Raw genomic sequence first — 16,305 nt, forward strand, 5'->3', positions numbered from 1 at the left:
CATTCGCATACCATGAGGCCGTACTTTTCATTGGGTGCCAAATGTTCATCCGTGAGCAACCGGGCAGCCTGAAGGACACGAGTAATCCCTTCCATGTGACAGGTCAAGCTGAAGCAGTTATGGGCAAGAATCAGCAGCTCTGTAGCTAAGGAAGGAGAGAAGGCCGCCCATCATCACTTAGCAGCAGTGCTCTCAGCTACCAGAGGCTGGACCTGGAATCCCTCGGTTCAGGTCCCTCCCTTGCTATAGGACTGTGTGGGGCTCACACTCAGTTTCACTCAGTCCGCCAAATGGGAATAAAAGCTGCGGGGAAAAGAAGCTATAGGAGGCAAGATGCTTAGAGCTGCTCAGAGACCCAAGGGGTCCCCCTCAGAGGATCCTCGGCCCCACCAGCAAGGATAAGCCCCATTCCCAGCATCAGGGACTCCTGGACAAAAAGATTCCCTCCCCCCTCAAAAGACAGCTAGTTTACACATTATGAAAGAGCTGCAGCGGGAAAGGAAAACCTTTGTTAATCTCCAAGGCAAAGTTGCACGGAGAACTGCAGCCCATGAGCTGGGCCGTCCTCAAAATCAACTCTTAGCTTCTCAGCAGCCCGTTACAGAGGCATCTTTCTGAACAAGGGGAGTAAGGAAAGTAACTAAAAGACGGACTCTCCTCCCTGAGGGCACTCATATAGCTGGTTCTGACCACGTTTACTTGGAAGGAAAGTTCCGCAGACTGAACGGGGCTGGTGTCCAAGGAAGCATACATAGGAGGGCAGCTGTGGTCATGTCTTTTAAAGGGGATCTTATTTGACTTTGAGGAGTCCTGAGGAATCCCCTTCCTGCTCACCACCACTGGGCGACACCAATACTTACTGCAGGCAAGCTCCCCATGTGGCACAGAAGAGATTTTATCCAGGAGCTTCATGCCAACCAGAGTGTGATCCTGGCACAGTTTGGCCAGTTGCAAAAAGGACTGGCTCTCCTCTGCGGGATTCAGTGCTCGGTTTTGCCCTGTTTGTATGAAAAAGATAAACTGTGGCACGCACAGCACAATCTTCAACAGGCCACGGGGGCAGGCAAGGCAGCGGCCCCCTCCTCCCCATCACAGTCCAAGGCCAATCCCAGGAGGGCCCCCTTTCTTCCATTTGGCCCAGCTATTTCACTCTTTCTAGACTATGCCCGTTCAGATTTTGCTTCTGTGATTATGACTGTGTGGTGAAGAACTTAGGCATGACGGCAGTGGCAGGGGCATGCGGAACATGAGACCCCAACACAACGAAGTGGCAAAAAGGCCGATGTAAGTCTTAGGTTGCACCAAACCCACCCCTGGCACGAGGAGTCACCCCCATGGACAGCTGAAAACGCCACGGCCTGCCCCACTCACCTCCTCCTCCTTGCGAAGGGGCCAGCAGCTCCCGTATGACCTCCTCAGCCACCAGCTCAGCCACCGTCTCTGGATCCAGCCCCTGGGCAGTGATGAACGCCTGGGCCTTTTTGCACCTGTCTGGCCGCTGAGAGGAGAGGATGGCACGGAGCAGCCGTTCAGGGTCCTGAGCAGAGATCTCGCTGAAGGAGCAGCCGAGCTCCTGCAAAAAAATTACCAGAGGGAAGGAGGAGAGGCAATCCTTCTGTTATGTGCAATCCTAAACAGTTTATCACCCGGTGAACCTCCCGATGCCCTCCCAGTGGCTCTCCTCTCTCTACTGCACTACGAGGCTTTTCCCTCCCCAGTTCCAGGCAAGGACGTACCTTGGACAGTTCGTACAGGCAGAGGACCTGTCGGCAGTAGTTCCGCCCATGCACGCACTCGGCTGCCAAAGCCTGCAGGCTGCCTACGACCTTGTCGTCCGAACACGGGGCCCCCAGAAGGGACCAGGACTCCAGGCTCAAGGCTGGAACCAAAAATCAAGATTCAGAAGAGGAAGGAAGAAACACGCCAAGCAGAACAGGCCCCACACAGCAAGCCTCTCAGAGCCACAGGCCAAGAATTGCTAGCTGCAGCGGGTGGGGTGTGCCAGCCTAAGTTGAGCAATTCAAAAACACTTGGAGAATTTATCATTGATCAGTCAGCCACCCTCTTTCCATTTCAACACCTAAAAACATCATGAACTGCAAATCTGAAACAGGAGCTCAGCGGCGGAAAACTCTACATGGATTAAGGATGTCGACAAGCAAGTCTCCCATCGTGCTCAATGCTGTACAATAGCACAGAATGCCGCCCCCTGCTCCCCAACCAGAGACAGCAAATAACTAAATTAGCAAGAGAGGCATCTCTGCCCAACTGGTGCATTCGACGGCCGGTCCTTACTGCTTTGCAACTGCCGGCTCTGAAGCTCCCTCTCCCCTCCCTCCTCTTTCTTCTCCTTCTCTTTTGCTGCAAGGACAGCTTGAACCTCGGGGTGGCAGCAGCTGTGAGAGGCTTCCCCAGAGGCCAGGGCTCTGCAATGCAAGACCAGCAACACATCCCGGTTGTAGAAGTTGAAATATCGGCACACGCGGCTAGCTTCGTGCAAGCTCCCCTCGTCAAGAAGGCACCCCATCAAGAAACCCAGCGAGTCCACTTCAGCATCCAGAAGTGCGGCCTGTGAGGCACCTTGGGAAGGAAAGTCCTCAAGCCGCAAGTACTTGGGTGTGCTCAGAGCAGCTAGCTTGGAAAAAGAGAACTCTTTGGCCAAAGCGTCGAAGGAAAGTTCACCACTCATGGAAATCTGGGGAGAGAATCTGGGCTTAGCCCGCTGGGGGCCCCGGCTCAACGCATGTTGTGTGATGTGACAAAGCCAAATTTTCCTCTCTATGTCTTCAAGCTCACTGAGTGGAACTGGCTCGCGGCTGGCTAGCCAGTGGCCAGCCAAGGTGAGCAGAAGCCGTCTCTCCTGAATGGGGGACGTTTTTTCATCCAAGGGCTCAGACACCAAATCTGCCTGAGCAGAGAAGAAATCGAAGGCTGTTCGGTTGGAAACGGCGTTCCTCGCAAAGTTCTCGTGGCACTTCTTCCAGAATTCAATTCTTGTCTGCTTCTGAGGCCAGTGGCCAGTTTGCTTCAAGAGATGTAAATTTTGGAGGATCTGCAAAGCACATGAAGAATGAGCGGCGTTGTCAGATATATTGAAGAAAAAAGTTGTTAGAAACCCAGAATTGTTAGTTTTGTATGAACCTAGAAGAATTTGACAAAACGGACAGGATAATGGTATTTTATATGACTACGGCGGCTAGGATAATTTATGCACAGCTGTGGAAGACAAAAGAGATACCGTCGGTGGAAGATTGGATTTTAAAAACATCGAGCTTGGCTGAAATGGATAAACTAACGAGGAAACTTCGAGAGGAAGATATGGAAGAGTATGTAACAAGTTGGGAGAAATTTAAGAATTATATAGAAAAAAAGTGGGACATTAAAGGGAAGGTGTGGTCTTTGGATACTTTCGGAGGGGAGGGTAGTGTTCTGTTACTTTGAATTATTATAGAGGTAGTAATCATTATATTATATTAGAGGTAAAAAATCTAGTCTGTGATAATATACCATTTTATTGATATATGTAGGTATAATATGTTATAATTTACTAGGTTATAACGTTATGAATTGGATAACAATATAAAGGATATTAATAATTTTGAACATTATAGATATGATAGATATATGTAATAGTGCTATCTAAAGATATGCAATGGTATAAAATATATTAATACGACCCATTCTTAGAATGTAGTATATAGCTATTAATATTATATTGTAGGTTATTGGATATTATTTGTAGATAGTACTAAAACATATGGAATGTTAGATAATGGTATTTATCATTAGATAGGTATTATTATTCTATATATAGTTTAGCTTGGTTAAGGTTTTATTTAAGAGGTAATAAAGGGAATGGAAAACTGTCGGAAGTCAACGGAAAAGGGTGGGGAAGGGTGGGGGGTATTACAATATGATGGAAAGTTAACTGTGTATGTTTTTATATTTGTATAATGACCCATCCAATAAAAATTTATTAAAAAAAAAGAATGGAAGTGGTGACAGTGAGTCACCTGGGGCCAGTTTACCAGGCTACACACCGTAAGACAACTCACTCTGCTGCAATTAGTGGGGAAAGGCAACCGACAAAATGTAAGGGTGAATATCACTCAACATCTGTGAGTGGATCCAGCATACCTCTTGGATAACAACATGGTCCACAGGCAGCTTGGCCATTTCTGCCACGTCCCGCGCAATGGAGAACAAGCTTCTCTCCTGAAGCTGCTCCAGAATTCTTCTGCACTCATCCGAGAAGTTCTCAGGAGTATAATTGCTTAGAATGGCACGATCGATGGAGACAGATGTATCCTTCAAGATCCAGCTGAGTGCACTCAGCTTCTTCATATCTGGCCCTGGGTCCGACAGACAAAACACACAACAACAGGATTCTTAAGTGGGTGTGGCGCTGTCTGCACTTCAAAGAGGACAGCTTCAGAAAGCAGCAAGGGTGTAGCCTGCAGGTCAGCACCCAATGAGGGGTGGGGGTGGGGAGTGAGGAATGGAGAGGGAAAGCGATAGACAAACTGGCAAACTATTCGGAGGATCTTGGACTTGTATTTAAACCAATCACGACTCTTTGTTGACCAACCAAACATCTTCTGGTCTCCAGACCACCTCTGGAGTGAATGGTTCTATTACAGTTATTTGTCGGTCAAAGGGGTCTTATACATTTACTTGGTTTGCAAAAAATGTTTATAATCATCTCACAACTGAAGTTCCCAAGATGGTTCACAGTAGTTAATGCAACTGTTAAGATCATCGGTACAATAAAAATCTATCAGCAATTTTTAAAGGAACCTCCCCCCGCCCCCCAAGCAACAAAACTGCTGCTGTTAAAAGCAACAATAATATAACTGCCAGATAATTCGTGTTCTGGCCAAAGGCCTTGGGAAAATAAAACATCTTCACCGGTTGCTTGAAATTCGAAAGAGTGAATTGCCAGGAGAACAGGTGCAGGACAGGAACTCCACTGGCCAGGCACCAACACGGAGACAGAAGCCCGTCTGTAGCAGCTCTCTTGCCGTGGAATACGGCAGCACATACAGCAAGTTTTCAACCATTATTGTAACAGTCAGGCAGCTCCACTGGGGGGAGGGGGGCCATTAAGATCCCCCAGTCCCAGCTTGAAAAGAAAAGACCAATCAGCAGCCAGGGAACGTCTATCAGACCTGGCCAGGTATATTTCTGGGCATGGGTCCAACCCAGCAGTCTCGCACTGAGAACTGACATGTCTCAATATTCTTCAAAATGAGCCCACCCTGTATCCTTCTTCTTCCCCTGCTTTCGGACCCAGGTCTTGAACACTAAGACTAAAGAAAACTTAGATGGAACCCACGTCTAGAAACACCTCCCTTTGACACTTCCCTGCGGCCTCTAGAAATCGAGCAACAAAATAAGTGCGTTCGGAGTCGGAATCCTTTAAGAGGAAACGAACCTTTTGCTCTGATGTCGTTAAAGGGAACATATTCCGTTTATCAAAACAAGGCATAATCCATTTTAGCCTAAACTGGAGCACGTGAGAGCATCGAAGGAGAATATGTACAAGAGACTCCGCCAACAAGAGGGGGCAGGGACGTAACTGACCCAAAAAGGGCAGGGCTTTTTTTTCAGCGGGAATGCGGTGGAACGGAGTTCCGGAACCTCTTAAAAATGGTCACATGGCCGGTGGCCCCGCCCCCTGATCTAAACTCCCCTCTGTCTGGAGATCCGGGGGCGGGGCCACCAGTCATGTGACCATTTTCGCTGAGTGCAATTTAAACTTTAAAAGACTCCCCGCTTGTTCCAGCTGCCCCCAAGCGAAGTCATTGTGTGGTCTTGAGTTCCACCACTGAGTTCCACCACCTCTTTTCCCAGAAAAAAAGCCCTGAAAAACGGCATTCCCAAGCAGATGACCCAACAATGAAAAGGGGCAGTTAAATTGTGCATGCATAAAGGTCATACATAACTTTGGGTTAACTAAGAATTCTAAATAGGAAGGGCGTTTACTTTTAGACGGAAGGCCCAAGGCAAGCAGAGAGCATGTCCTCCTAGTATCAAAATGGGTATAGCTCTTATCTCTAGCATAAATTTGTTTGGTCATCTGATTTCTACACTGATTTACTGAGGAAAATAAAAAAAAATTAAGGTTTATACATCTTATTTATAAATATAAATATAAATATAAATATAAATATAAATATAAATATAAATATAAATATAAATATAAATATAAATAAACAAGACTTTAAGATTTATAAGAGACAACTTCAAAATGAGCCCTACGAAGAGTGCACTGTAATAATCTGATCTAGTTATGATCAGGGCAACCATGACCAGTCCAAAGGGCTAAACATTTCTGTATTGCTATTTTAGGTACATTGTACAGATTTTAAAGATTCTGGTATTCGTTTAAGCTGACCTGAGTAACACTTAAAATTAAAAGGTGGGCTGTAATTTTCTAAGTCAATACTTATTTCTTTTCTAGGAAGGAAAGGGGCACAGCTGGCAAATTAACCAAGTTTGGTTATGGGTATCATATGGTACAAATAGAATCTGGGTGCCCATCTGCAGAAATCCAAAGGAGTTAGCCATGTTAGTCTGTAGTTGCAAAATAACAGAGTCCAGGAACACCTTTAAGACTAACTGACCACAACTCTCTTCATCACATTGTCAGCTTTCGAGAACCACAGCTCTCTTCATCAGATGCATCATCTTAAAGGTGCTACTGGACTCTCTACTACATTTGCAGAAAGAGATTGAACAGAACCCCCAAGCTTCAAAACTGTTTCTTCAGGGAGAGTGCAATCCCACTCGGAAGAAGCTGGCTTCTCAATTCCGAGTGAACTTGTCCATCAATGACCCATCACTCCTGCCTGGACTGAGCTTCAGGTTACTGGCTCAGATCCGGGCCTCTCTGTTCAAACCTCACACATTCAATGGCTCTGTTGCAAACAGTTTTTAGAAGCAGGTCTTGATCAGCACTGAGCCAAACTGAGCCTTGGCAACTGACTTCACTGCGGCCAACACATTTCAACAAGGAGAACACCCGTGGTTCTTACCATGAGGAAGAACAGTGCCTGTATCAGCAAAAATCTGAAGGAGTCTTCTTAACTCGTATTGTGTTCTGCACTGTTGCAGCATCAGCTCGAGAAGAAACGAAACCTGCGACTTCAACCATGGTGTGGGCAGGAGGGGAGGAGATTCTTCATCTGTGGCTTGAAGCTGATTAAAAATATTTAAAGTAAATCCGGCCCCTAACCCCTCCCCACCCAGCTCTCATCAAAATTAAGGCAACTAATACAAGATGACTGAAACACTGGAAATCTAGTGAGGGTTCATTTCCTCAGGTGGATTGGAGGACACCCTTCTGCGGGTTTCCTTTCCCACCAGATCAGCAGGCATAACTTTGCATCATCCTTCCACTTCCAGTGGGAGGCAAATTTATTTATGTCATTTATAGTCCACCTTTCTCACTGAGACTCAAGGTGGATGACATAGTGTTAGATTAGTACGATCAGTATCAAGGACATTTCCATAAACAATGCCATAGGGTGAATAAATAAAAGTTTACAAAGACAGGGCATTAGCAAGGATCCAATACCCATTTCCTAGCCAGGAGGAAAATTGTGGAACTTTAACTTCCTACATTTCTGTAAACAATCTGAATAAACTGTGGAATAAACGTTACTTAAATGGGGATCTGGAAGACATTCCACTCTGACTTCTGGTTCTGAACGGACTGGAGGTTCTTGGCAACTATCACACTCCTGATCACCTCCTGGGTCATAAGGATACCCTTCAAATCCTCTGGTGAAAAGAACTTTCAGAGTAAGTCCCGTGTAACATGTTCCATAGACAGAGGAGGGTCTCTTTCTTAGGGCTGCAAAACAACTTAAAGAGTATTCTGGGTGCAAAAAACCCACAAGGAACCTCCATTGCATATAAACGGGCTGGAGCGTTTGCCTTGCAGATTAACCAAAGACACGAGTGTCCCCTTTGCAGTGTCTTACAGGAAAGCCTATGCATTTCCTCTATAGGGGCTTTTATGGAAAGAGCTGTGGAGGTCCCAAAAGCATGGTGAGCAGATGGGAGGCACCACTTCTGCCAGGCAGGCAGGCAGGGTACTTCCTGGGGAGTTACCTTCCATTGGAAACAGAAGGACCATGCCAACCTGTGACACAGCCCTGTCTGAGAAGCAAACAGGATTAAAAACCCTCGAGAGATCCTTCTCTACTCAAGAGATACCGTCAGCCATTCTGAACAGTACACATTAAAACTAGGAGTGACATAAACTAGACGTGCCCTAACGAACTGTTCCTAGTGAGGCAAGTTAAACCTCACACCTAAAAAACCCACAAGGTTCTAGTACATATCATACACCTTAAAGACGTAAGAACTGACTCCTTTGTAGTTAAATATTTAAACAAATAAATAATTGGCTTACTTTTGAAAGACGCGCTTGGAGCTCAAGGAGTTTGGCCTGAGCTTCCTGGTAATTTTTGTAGTCCATGCACAATTCATACACCTCGAGCATTGTCAACAAAGGAGAGTCCTTCGATACAGTAATAAAACACACACATGTATGTGAAAGTAAATTCAAAGCAAGATGCACAATTATTTTAAAAATGTATTGTTAATGTTGAATGTTCCACCACCTTAGAATCGGTAAGTATAATCACAATAGGGAATGCGGTGGAGGGACAGAAAGTGTGACCCTTTCTTAATTCACAGCAGAGGGGGAAGAACTTGGCTTCCAACTCTCTTGCAGCTTTCGATCTCTCTTTTTCCTTGTGTCCCCCCTCATCCCCTTTTGGAAGCGAAAGGAAGGACTTGATTTTACTGCGGAAGGCCCAGTCAGCAGAGGAGACCTTGGTGACTGGTCTCCGTGGCAGTGAGAACAACTCCTGTGTTTGTATGATGGTTTGGCATGAGTTTGAAAGGGGGGGGGGACACATACAGCAGTCCTGTTGGCATCTGTTGGCCAGGAGAGGCTGCCTGGAGATGGGCACCTGGTTAGCTCTTCAGGGATGCAAAAAGGTTGTGGAAAATCCTCTTTATGTGAGTTCTGACCTGCCTCAAGACCCTTCCACCTGGTCCAGCCTCTCTCAGCTCAACCAATATGGAGTCTTGTTTGAGAGGCCTGCCCTGCCACAGGCACTGCCTCCACTGGCTTCTCCCCAAGGGAAGAGGCCCAGTGCCTCCTTTCTCTATATGTCACTGCTGCAGTGCCTCCTTTCCCTGTATGTCACTGCTGCAGTGCCTCCTTTCCCTGTATGTCACTGCTGCAGTGCCTCTCTTTCCCAGAGGAGGCTAGCTGGGCCTTGGAAGATCACAATCCTGTGACAAGCTGCAGCTGCACTTCTAACCTGGCTGAGGCACGGGGAATGAGGCACCACAGCTGTGGGGCGTCCCCAAGCTGGACAGACAATGCCCAACTTGTGCTGGATTGGTGCTGATGGCAGGTAAGGGAGGGGGAGCTTACTACCACCTCCTTTTGAACAACTTTCAAATCACGCCTCTCTTGGCACAGAATTGGGAGGCCTATCAGTGCAGGGGATGGCTTCTGACTTGCAAGCTGTATGCCAAACACTTCCAGTGTAGATCCAGAGGAGTTAGCCGTGTTCGTCTGTAGTAGCAAAACAGAAAAGAGTCCAGTAGCACCTTTAAGACTAACCAACTTTACTGTAGCATAAGCTTTCGAGAACCACAGTTCTCTAAGAGAACAGTAAAGATGTTATAGTAAAGTTGGTTAGTCTTAAAGGTGCTACTGGACCCTTTTCTATTTCCAGTATAGTGTGTGTGGGCGAGGGGAAGAGTCCAGTTCCACAACAGCTTCTCCCTTCATTCCAGGGATCTGGTGATGTAGTCTGGTGCTCTCTAGGCCTTAGATAGCAAGAAGACAAAATAATCATGAAGTTGTGCATTCCCGTTGGAATGAAGCCAGGAACTTGTTGCCTGCTAGCCAAACAGGGCCAACCTGAGGATCAAGAGAGAACATCTCCCTCTTGGTGCTAAGCTTACTAGAAGAGGAGGTGCTAACTTAGCAAAGACTGCCCAGTTCCAGAATGGAAGAAGAAAGGGAGCCGCACACAGCAGAATTTCCAAAGGCACCCACATGAGTCACCAAGGATGGTACAGACCCCCCCTAAAATACCAAGCCAAGAACACTTACCTTCAGAAAGAACTGAAAGCCATTAAGAAGAGTTCTAACTTTTTGTCGTCTTAAAAGAATCTGCCAGAGGGCGGCCAAGTCCTGAAGATCCCACTCATGGGTTTCAACGGAGCCTTCAACATGGCTGGTCACTTCCACAGCAGTGGCTTTATCCAGAGAAGTTATTATCCAAATGCAGAGGCAATGAAGAATGTTGGCATCCTACCAAATAGGTGAACACGGACAAAAGTGGGGGAGAAATTAAAGGAAGAGAAAATCCCCACTGCCTAGTAATATCTGTGCAAAAAGTCTACACCCACCATACCTACGATTCCCTTGCACAGGTCTGACTGAAATGAACAACATGGAAGCAGATGCTGTATAGTCACCTCTGAGACAGGGTCCATACCTGGAAGCAAGCAGCAAGCAAACTCAGGACAGGAGCGTGGTGCTTCACCGTTTCTCCCAGGAGGTGACTCCAAGGGCACGGCTGGTTCTGACACTGAAGCAGAACGTGGAAGAGATCGCTTGTGGGACTCTTTGGCTTCTGCTCAGGCCTCAGCAAGCAGGGGCTGCCATCTTGACCTCTCACTTGAGGGAGGGAAAACCGCAGACTCTCAAAGGCCAACCTCAAATGATCCTGCAGAGGAAGGCTGAAGTCCTGGAGGATGCCAATGACCTGGGAAAGGGAACCCCCAAAGTTAAAGAAGCAGCCAGGCAAAGGAAGTGGAGAAAGAGCACAGAGGAGCCACTGGTGGTTTACCTTTTTACCCTATCAGCACAAGAGAACACATACCGGGACTGGGCCCAGCGTATCTGTGGGACCGCCTCTCCCCATGTGCCCTGGAGGATGCTCCGATCGGGAGAGAAACAACTATTGGTGGTCCCTGGCCCCAAGGAAGCCCACCTGGCCTCAACCAGAGCCAGGGCTTTCTTGGTCCTGGCTCCAGCCTGGTGGAACTCTCTGTCTATTGAGACCAGGGCCTGGCAGGATTTGTTATCATTCCACCGGGCCTGTAAGACAGAGATGTTCCACCAGGCATATGGTTGAGGCTGGGCTTAGCCTCCTCTGGCTGATAAGAGGGAAAAAATGGAAGATCTGAACCCTCCGTTAGGATTGCCCACCACTCTGCTTCTAATTAGTGTTTATCAACTGCTGCCATCTAGTTATTATATATTGTTGTATGTTATATTATGTAAATGTTTTAAAATGTTTTTTTACTGTTCTATATTATATATAAATTATATGATGGATTTTAATTTGTTGTAATCCGCCCTGAGCTTGCTTGTGGAGAGAGTGGAATAAAAATCTAAAGTAAATAAATAAAATAAATAAATGATTAGAAACTATCTGGCACACAAAGTGTCATGTCTGTGTATAGCCATGCCATAATTGTTTGGTTGTTATGTCACTGATGCCGCAGAATATTGCAGTTACAATGCTTTAATGCTAACCTGATGTATTCTCTCCTTAGTTGTGTTCTTTCCATATTATAATTGTTACTTTTCCGGACCCAGGATGGGCCTCTCATGTTATCTCACAGAACTATGCGTCTCCTAGCTAGAGACTACCTTGGAGTCTCCAGACGCCAGCTTTTGCTACTTTGCCCAGATGCTGGGAACCTATTATTGTGTACTCACTATTTAGCCGTAACTATAAAGGGTTCTCACGGGGTCCGTGTAAACCTGCACGCCAAAACCTTAACAGTTGCTGGAGCGCAGGAAAATCAAGTATAACGTAGACTTTTTGTTTTGCCTTGTCACTTCTACCAAGCTCCGTGATGGAGTTCAGACCTGAACTGTAAAGATCCTAATAAAAGCTTTTCTACTGGAATCAATGTGTGTTCACTGGAGAGGGGCTGAGGGATCTACCTGGCAGGAACTGACACAAAGACTCATCTCCATCTTTGTGATTCAAGGGAAAACGTTCATTCTCTCCCCCCACCTCCTTTTTTAATTCTAAAGCGGACTTTCCTGTTGGCAGTAAAAATCAAGACTGCACTCCAGATCTAAAGGTAAAGGTGCAAGCACTGAGCCATTACTGACCCATGGGGGGATGTCGCATCATGACGTTTTCTTGGCAGACTTTTTATGGGGTGGTTTGCCGTTGCCTTCCCCAGTCATCTACACTTTACCCCCAGGAAACTGGGTACTCATTTTACCGACCTCGGAAGGATGGAAGGCTGAGTCAACCTTGAGTTGGCTACCTGAACCCAGCTTCCGCCGGGATTGAACTCTGGTCACGAGCAGAGCTTGGGCTGCAGTACTGCCGCTTACCTCTCTGCGCCACGGGGCTCCAGACCTAGCACATTAAAAATACTCCCCTGGCAGTGTGCGTGCCTCCGCTTCAATGGCTCCTCACCTCAGCTGGCTGGTAATCGTACATCTGGGCTTCAATCATAAACTGCAGCCACTCGTTAGCTCGAGCACACTCTTTCAGGTAGGACGTGTTCAACTTGATGTTGTGGAGCCTGCAGAACTGGACTACCAAGGACCATTGCTTCCTTGCGGTGCTGGATGTCCTGCATCAAGAAAGACCATGTTACCGTTTCTCAGTCAACCAATCAAAAACTCTTTTTAGGGGGAGCACGGATACGTTCAAAAGGAGGCGGGGGGGCGGGGCGGGGGGGAAGGACACCAGTAAAAACAAGCAAGCCTATCTTCTGCCCAGCAGGATCAGCTCCCAATGGACTTTTCAAAGATTCACTGCATGGAAAAAACAGAGGGTTGGTACAGCCCCAGATGTCTCAAGTACAGAAGACAAGACACAGGGGGAAAGATGGAAAAGTGCAGGCGTGCACATAACCAGGGTTCCCAACTTCAGGAAAATCTTCCAAACAGCAAATGTGGTAACTGGTGAGAAAACGTCTTTGCCAAGCCTTCCTCAAAGAGACATTATTTTGGGGTGCAATTCCACAGGTAGAAGGTTCAAGGATTCAACTTTCTACAAATCCAAGCTGCAGCTACCTATTGCTTCACAAGTAAGCAGATGGCAACTCTTCATAGAACCAGGGCTCATTTTGAGGGGGAACGTGCAGGAACGCAGTTCCGGCAGTTCCCCAAAGAGGTCACTGTCAGGTGGCCCCGCCCACCTGACTCTTGGCCATTTTGGGCCTGTTTCGGCCTGGATTGGAGACAAAACAGCCTGGATTGGGCCTCTGACGGGTGGTGGATCACTCTCCCACTCAGCAGCGGCCCGATCCTGACCATTTTGGGCCCCGTGTCGGCCATTTCCAGCCCCTTTTTGCCATTTTGGGCCCAATTTCGGCCCTGAATGGCCAGGATTGGGTCCAAAATAGCCAGGATAGGTGATGCCAGGGTGTGTGGCACATGCAAACCAGGCATGCTAATGACACACTTCCGACGATGGCAAGGGGCGTGGCATATGCTAATGAGTTATGCTAACGAGTTCCTCCAGCTCTTTTTCTATGAAATGACCCCTGCATAGAACTCATTTGGGCCAACATTCCAGCAAGGTGCCTGAAACAGACCTTGCACTCTCTTGCACTCATTCCAACCTTTATCAAAGGCAGTACTAAACTAAGTAATACTAGACTAAGCAGTACTAGACTAATGCCCACCATGACAGCTTGCTGCACCCAGCTCGAAGAGGTGGCGTTTAATAAAATGTGATCCATGATCTCTTCTCTCTGTGACTAGCTTTCTGGTAACTGAACTAAATTGTTGACTCACTTCTTTATTTTTTGGTGTTCAATCTTGTCCCAAACTGCTTCCTCCAAGCACACAAGGAGCTCTTCGGCTGCTGTTTTTTCACCCTCAGCCAGCTCTGTCAGTTTTTCAACTTAAAAGAGAATAAAGTAAAGCATTTTATTTCCTAAATTTATGTCTTGCCCTTTATACATAAGATTCCCAGCGGCTCTCCCATCCTGGCACTGGTCACACTCAGCAAAGCTGCTAGATCATATGCTGTTCGTTCATATCTGGGAGATTTTGCAAAGAAAAAGACCTTTGTCTTCTTGCTGATGCAGCACACTTAAAATCGTATTTCTTTTAGTAATGGTTATCTTAGATTACAGCAGCGGTCCTCAAACTGTGGGTCGGGCTCCCACAGTCGGTCCTGTGCTACAAGGCCAGGAGAGTGGAGGTGCTGAGCCAGGAGAGGAGGTTCCAGAAGCCGTAATGGCCATGGAAAACAGTCTGTTGCTCAATACAGCTATATATTTATAAAATACTAAACATGAAAAATAAAAAAAAATTGGTTAGTGTTAACTTAAGTGAGATTCTTGCTTTTTATGAGGGTGGGGGAGCGTCCTGATGGGATGGCCCAGGCTAGCCTGATCTCAGATGGTAAGTAGGGTTGACCCTAGTTAGTAATTGGATGGGAGACCACCAAGGAAGCCCAGGGTCGTTACGCTGAGGCAAGCAGTGGCAACCCACCTCTGTTCATCTCTTGCCTTGAAAACTGCAGGGATTACCATGAGTCAGCTACAACCCACAGAGAATGTAGAATAGAGTTACCTTGCAAACGGGTCATGAAGACCAGTAAGTGGAGAAGCAGGCTCCACTTCAAAGAGTTTGATAACTGCTGGCTTACAGTCAACCTGTACTAATCAAGCAGCTAAAACAGCGCATCTGTTTGGGGATAATGATGCCTTTTCATTTAAAAAATATGGTGTTTCATCCATTACAATTCCTCAACAAGGAAAAAAATACTTATGCTTAAAATGACCACAGAAAGATGTGTATGCAAACGTATTCCCACATTAGCTATGGATTTTTGGATTCCTTGTAGATGCTGGATTTCTTGGAGCATATTCAAGTTGCAAAAGGACAAGTAAAAACTCCATTTTTCTGAATCACCGCTTCCTTAAAGCAGTGAACTCCCTTGCAGCCAGGCTACTTCGTCCCCTGAAGGAAGGCAAAAGATACTACCCAAGGACTCCCTGATGGAAGAGTGCTGCGGTTCTTCTCTTCGAGACATGAAGCTCAAAATCACATTTGCCACTTTAATGTCCACCCGGAGCTTGAGACTATCCAGGCCCAACAATTCCAAAAAACAGACACAGGCAGCGACAACAGAAGGGACGTGGAACAGAGAGAGGGCCAAGGCATAGGCTTCGTTGCCTGCCTGCTGAATCCTAGAACAGGAAGTAGGGCAATTAGCATGCTACAGTCAAAACACAGAGATCAGCTGATACGAATGCAACTTTGAACCAACCTGAGATGAAAAACCAGACACTAAATTCTGTCTCTTTCCTGGCCTTTGATACTGTAAAAACCACCTTACTTTAATTTACTATTGTTTACTTACTATACTAACTATATTTTTTCTGCTGTGAAAGCTAGGAATATTTGGGGCTGGATCCGGACTGAACAGGCAGTTTCCTCTGAGCACCTCCCCACCCCATGCAGATCTGACCAAGCCATTCCTCTAGCCTCTCAAATCCCCCAGGAGCAGCACTGGATGGGGCAGTGGGCTGCAGTGGGAGGGGGGGAGGCACGATACTTCTGTTCCACTGATGGAAAATGTAGCCTTGAAAGGTTTTACACTATAACAACAACTGCGCTTATATACCGCTCTTCTAGACAGATTAGTGCCTCACCCGGAGCAGTGAACAAGTTAGTGTTATTGTTATCCCCACAATACAGCTGGGGAGCTGGGGCTGAGAGGAGTGGCTTACCCAAGGCCACCTACTGAGCTCATGGCAGGAGTGGGGTAGAGTGCTGATTCGCAGCCAAACCACTTCACCACTGCGCTACAGCAGCTCTTACCCTGATGAGACCACCTGTTTTCTCTTTGCAAACAACTGCTTGGTTTTAAATACTCACAGTTGCTTTGGGGTCTTGCTCTTTGCTAGCTGCTGGACTAAAAAGGTCCCAAAAGCAAAAGAGGGGCGCTCATGTTGCAAGTAGTAGCAGAAGTCCAGCCGTTCTATTACAGCATATTTGTTGATGAGACTGGGGCATGAGAAGTGAGGAAGATCACTGCAAATGTCTGCAAAGAAGAAAGAAGGACCAGTCCCTAAAAGTGAGTATAATACTGGAATGAAAAACATTAGATGCAACAGGTTGGCAGCGCTACCTCTGTCTTGGCACTACAACAACAACATTCGATTTATATACTGCCCTTCAGGGCAACTTAATGCCCACTCAGAGCGGTTTACAAAGTATGTCATTATTATTATCCCCACAACATACACCCTGTGAGGTGGGTG

The 16,305-nt window shown here is 46.7% G+C and overlaps 1 protein-coding gene across 1 annotated transcript in view; it reads right to left on the reverse strand.

Annotated features, from left to right (window-relative positions):
- SPG11 (SPG11 vesicle trafficking associated, spatacsin) overlaps positions 1-16,305 on the reverse strand; it is a 48,146-nt gene that overhangs the window by 8,823 nt on the left and 23,018 nt on the right. Inside the window, exons 21-34 of the mRNA XM_055002600.1 lie at positions 15,920-16,085; positions 15,023-15,228; positions 13,823-13,931; positions 12,492-12,651; positions 10,539-10,808; positions 10,151-10,351; positions 8,423-8,530; positions 7,038-7,200; positions 4,138-4,352; positions 2,296-3,052; positions 1,737-1,879; positions 1,372-1,573; positions 861-998; positions 12-145 (exon numbers count right to left, since the gene is read on the reverse strand). Coding sequence (XP_054858575.1) covers positions 12-145; positions 861-998; positions 1,372-1,573; positions 1,737-1,879; positions 2,296-3,052; positions 4,138-4,352; positions 7,038-7,200; positions 8,423-8,530; positions 10,151-10,351; positions 10,539-10,808; positions 12,492-12,651; positions 13,823-13,931; positions 15,023-15,228; positions 15,920-16,085 — 2,972 coding nt within the window. The remainder of the gene's footprint in view (positions 1-11; positions 146-860; positions 999-1,371; positions 1,574-1,736; positions 1,880-2,295; positions 3,053-4,137; positions 4,353-7,037; positions 7,201-8,422; positions 8,531-10,150; positions 10,352-10,538; positions 10,809-12,491; positions 12,652-13,822; positions 13,932-15,022; positions 15,229-15,919; positions 16,086-16,305) is intronic.

Source organism: Eublepharis macularius, chromosome 18, assembly GCF_028583425.1.
Source record: "Eublepharis macularius isolate TG4126 chromosome 18, MPM_Emac_v1.0, whole genome shotgun sequence".
Lineage (NCBI taxonomy): Eukaryota > Metazoa > Chordata > Lepidosauria > Squamata > Eublepharidae > Eublepharis > Eublepharis macularius.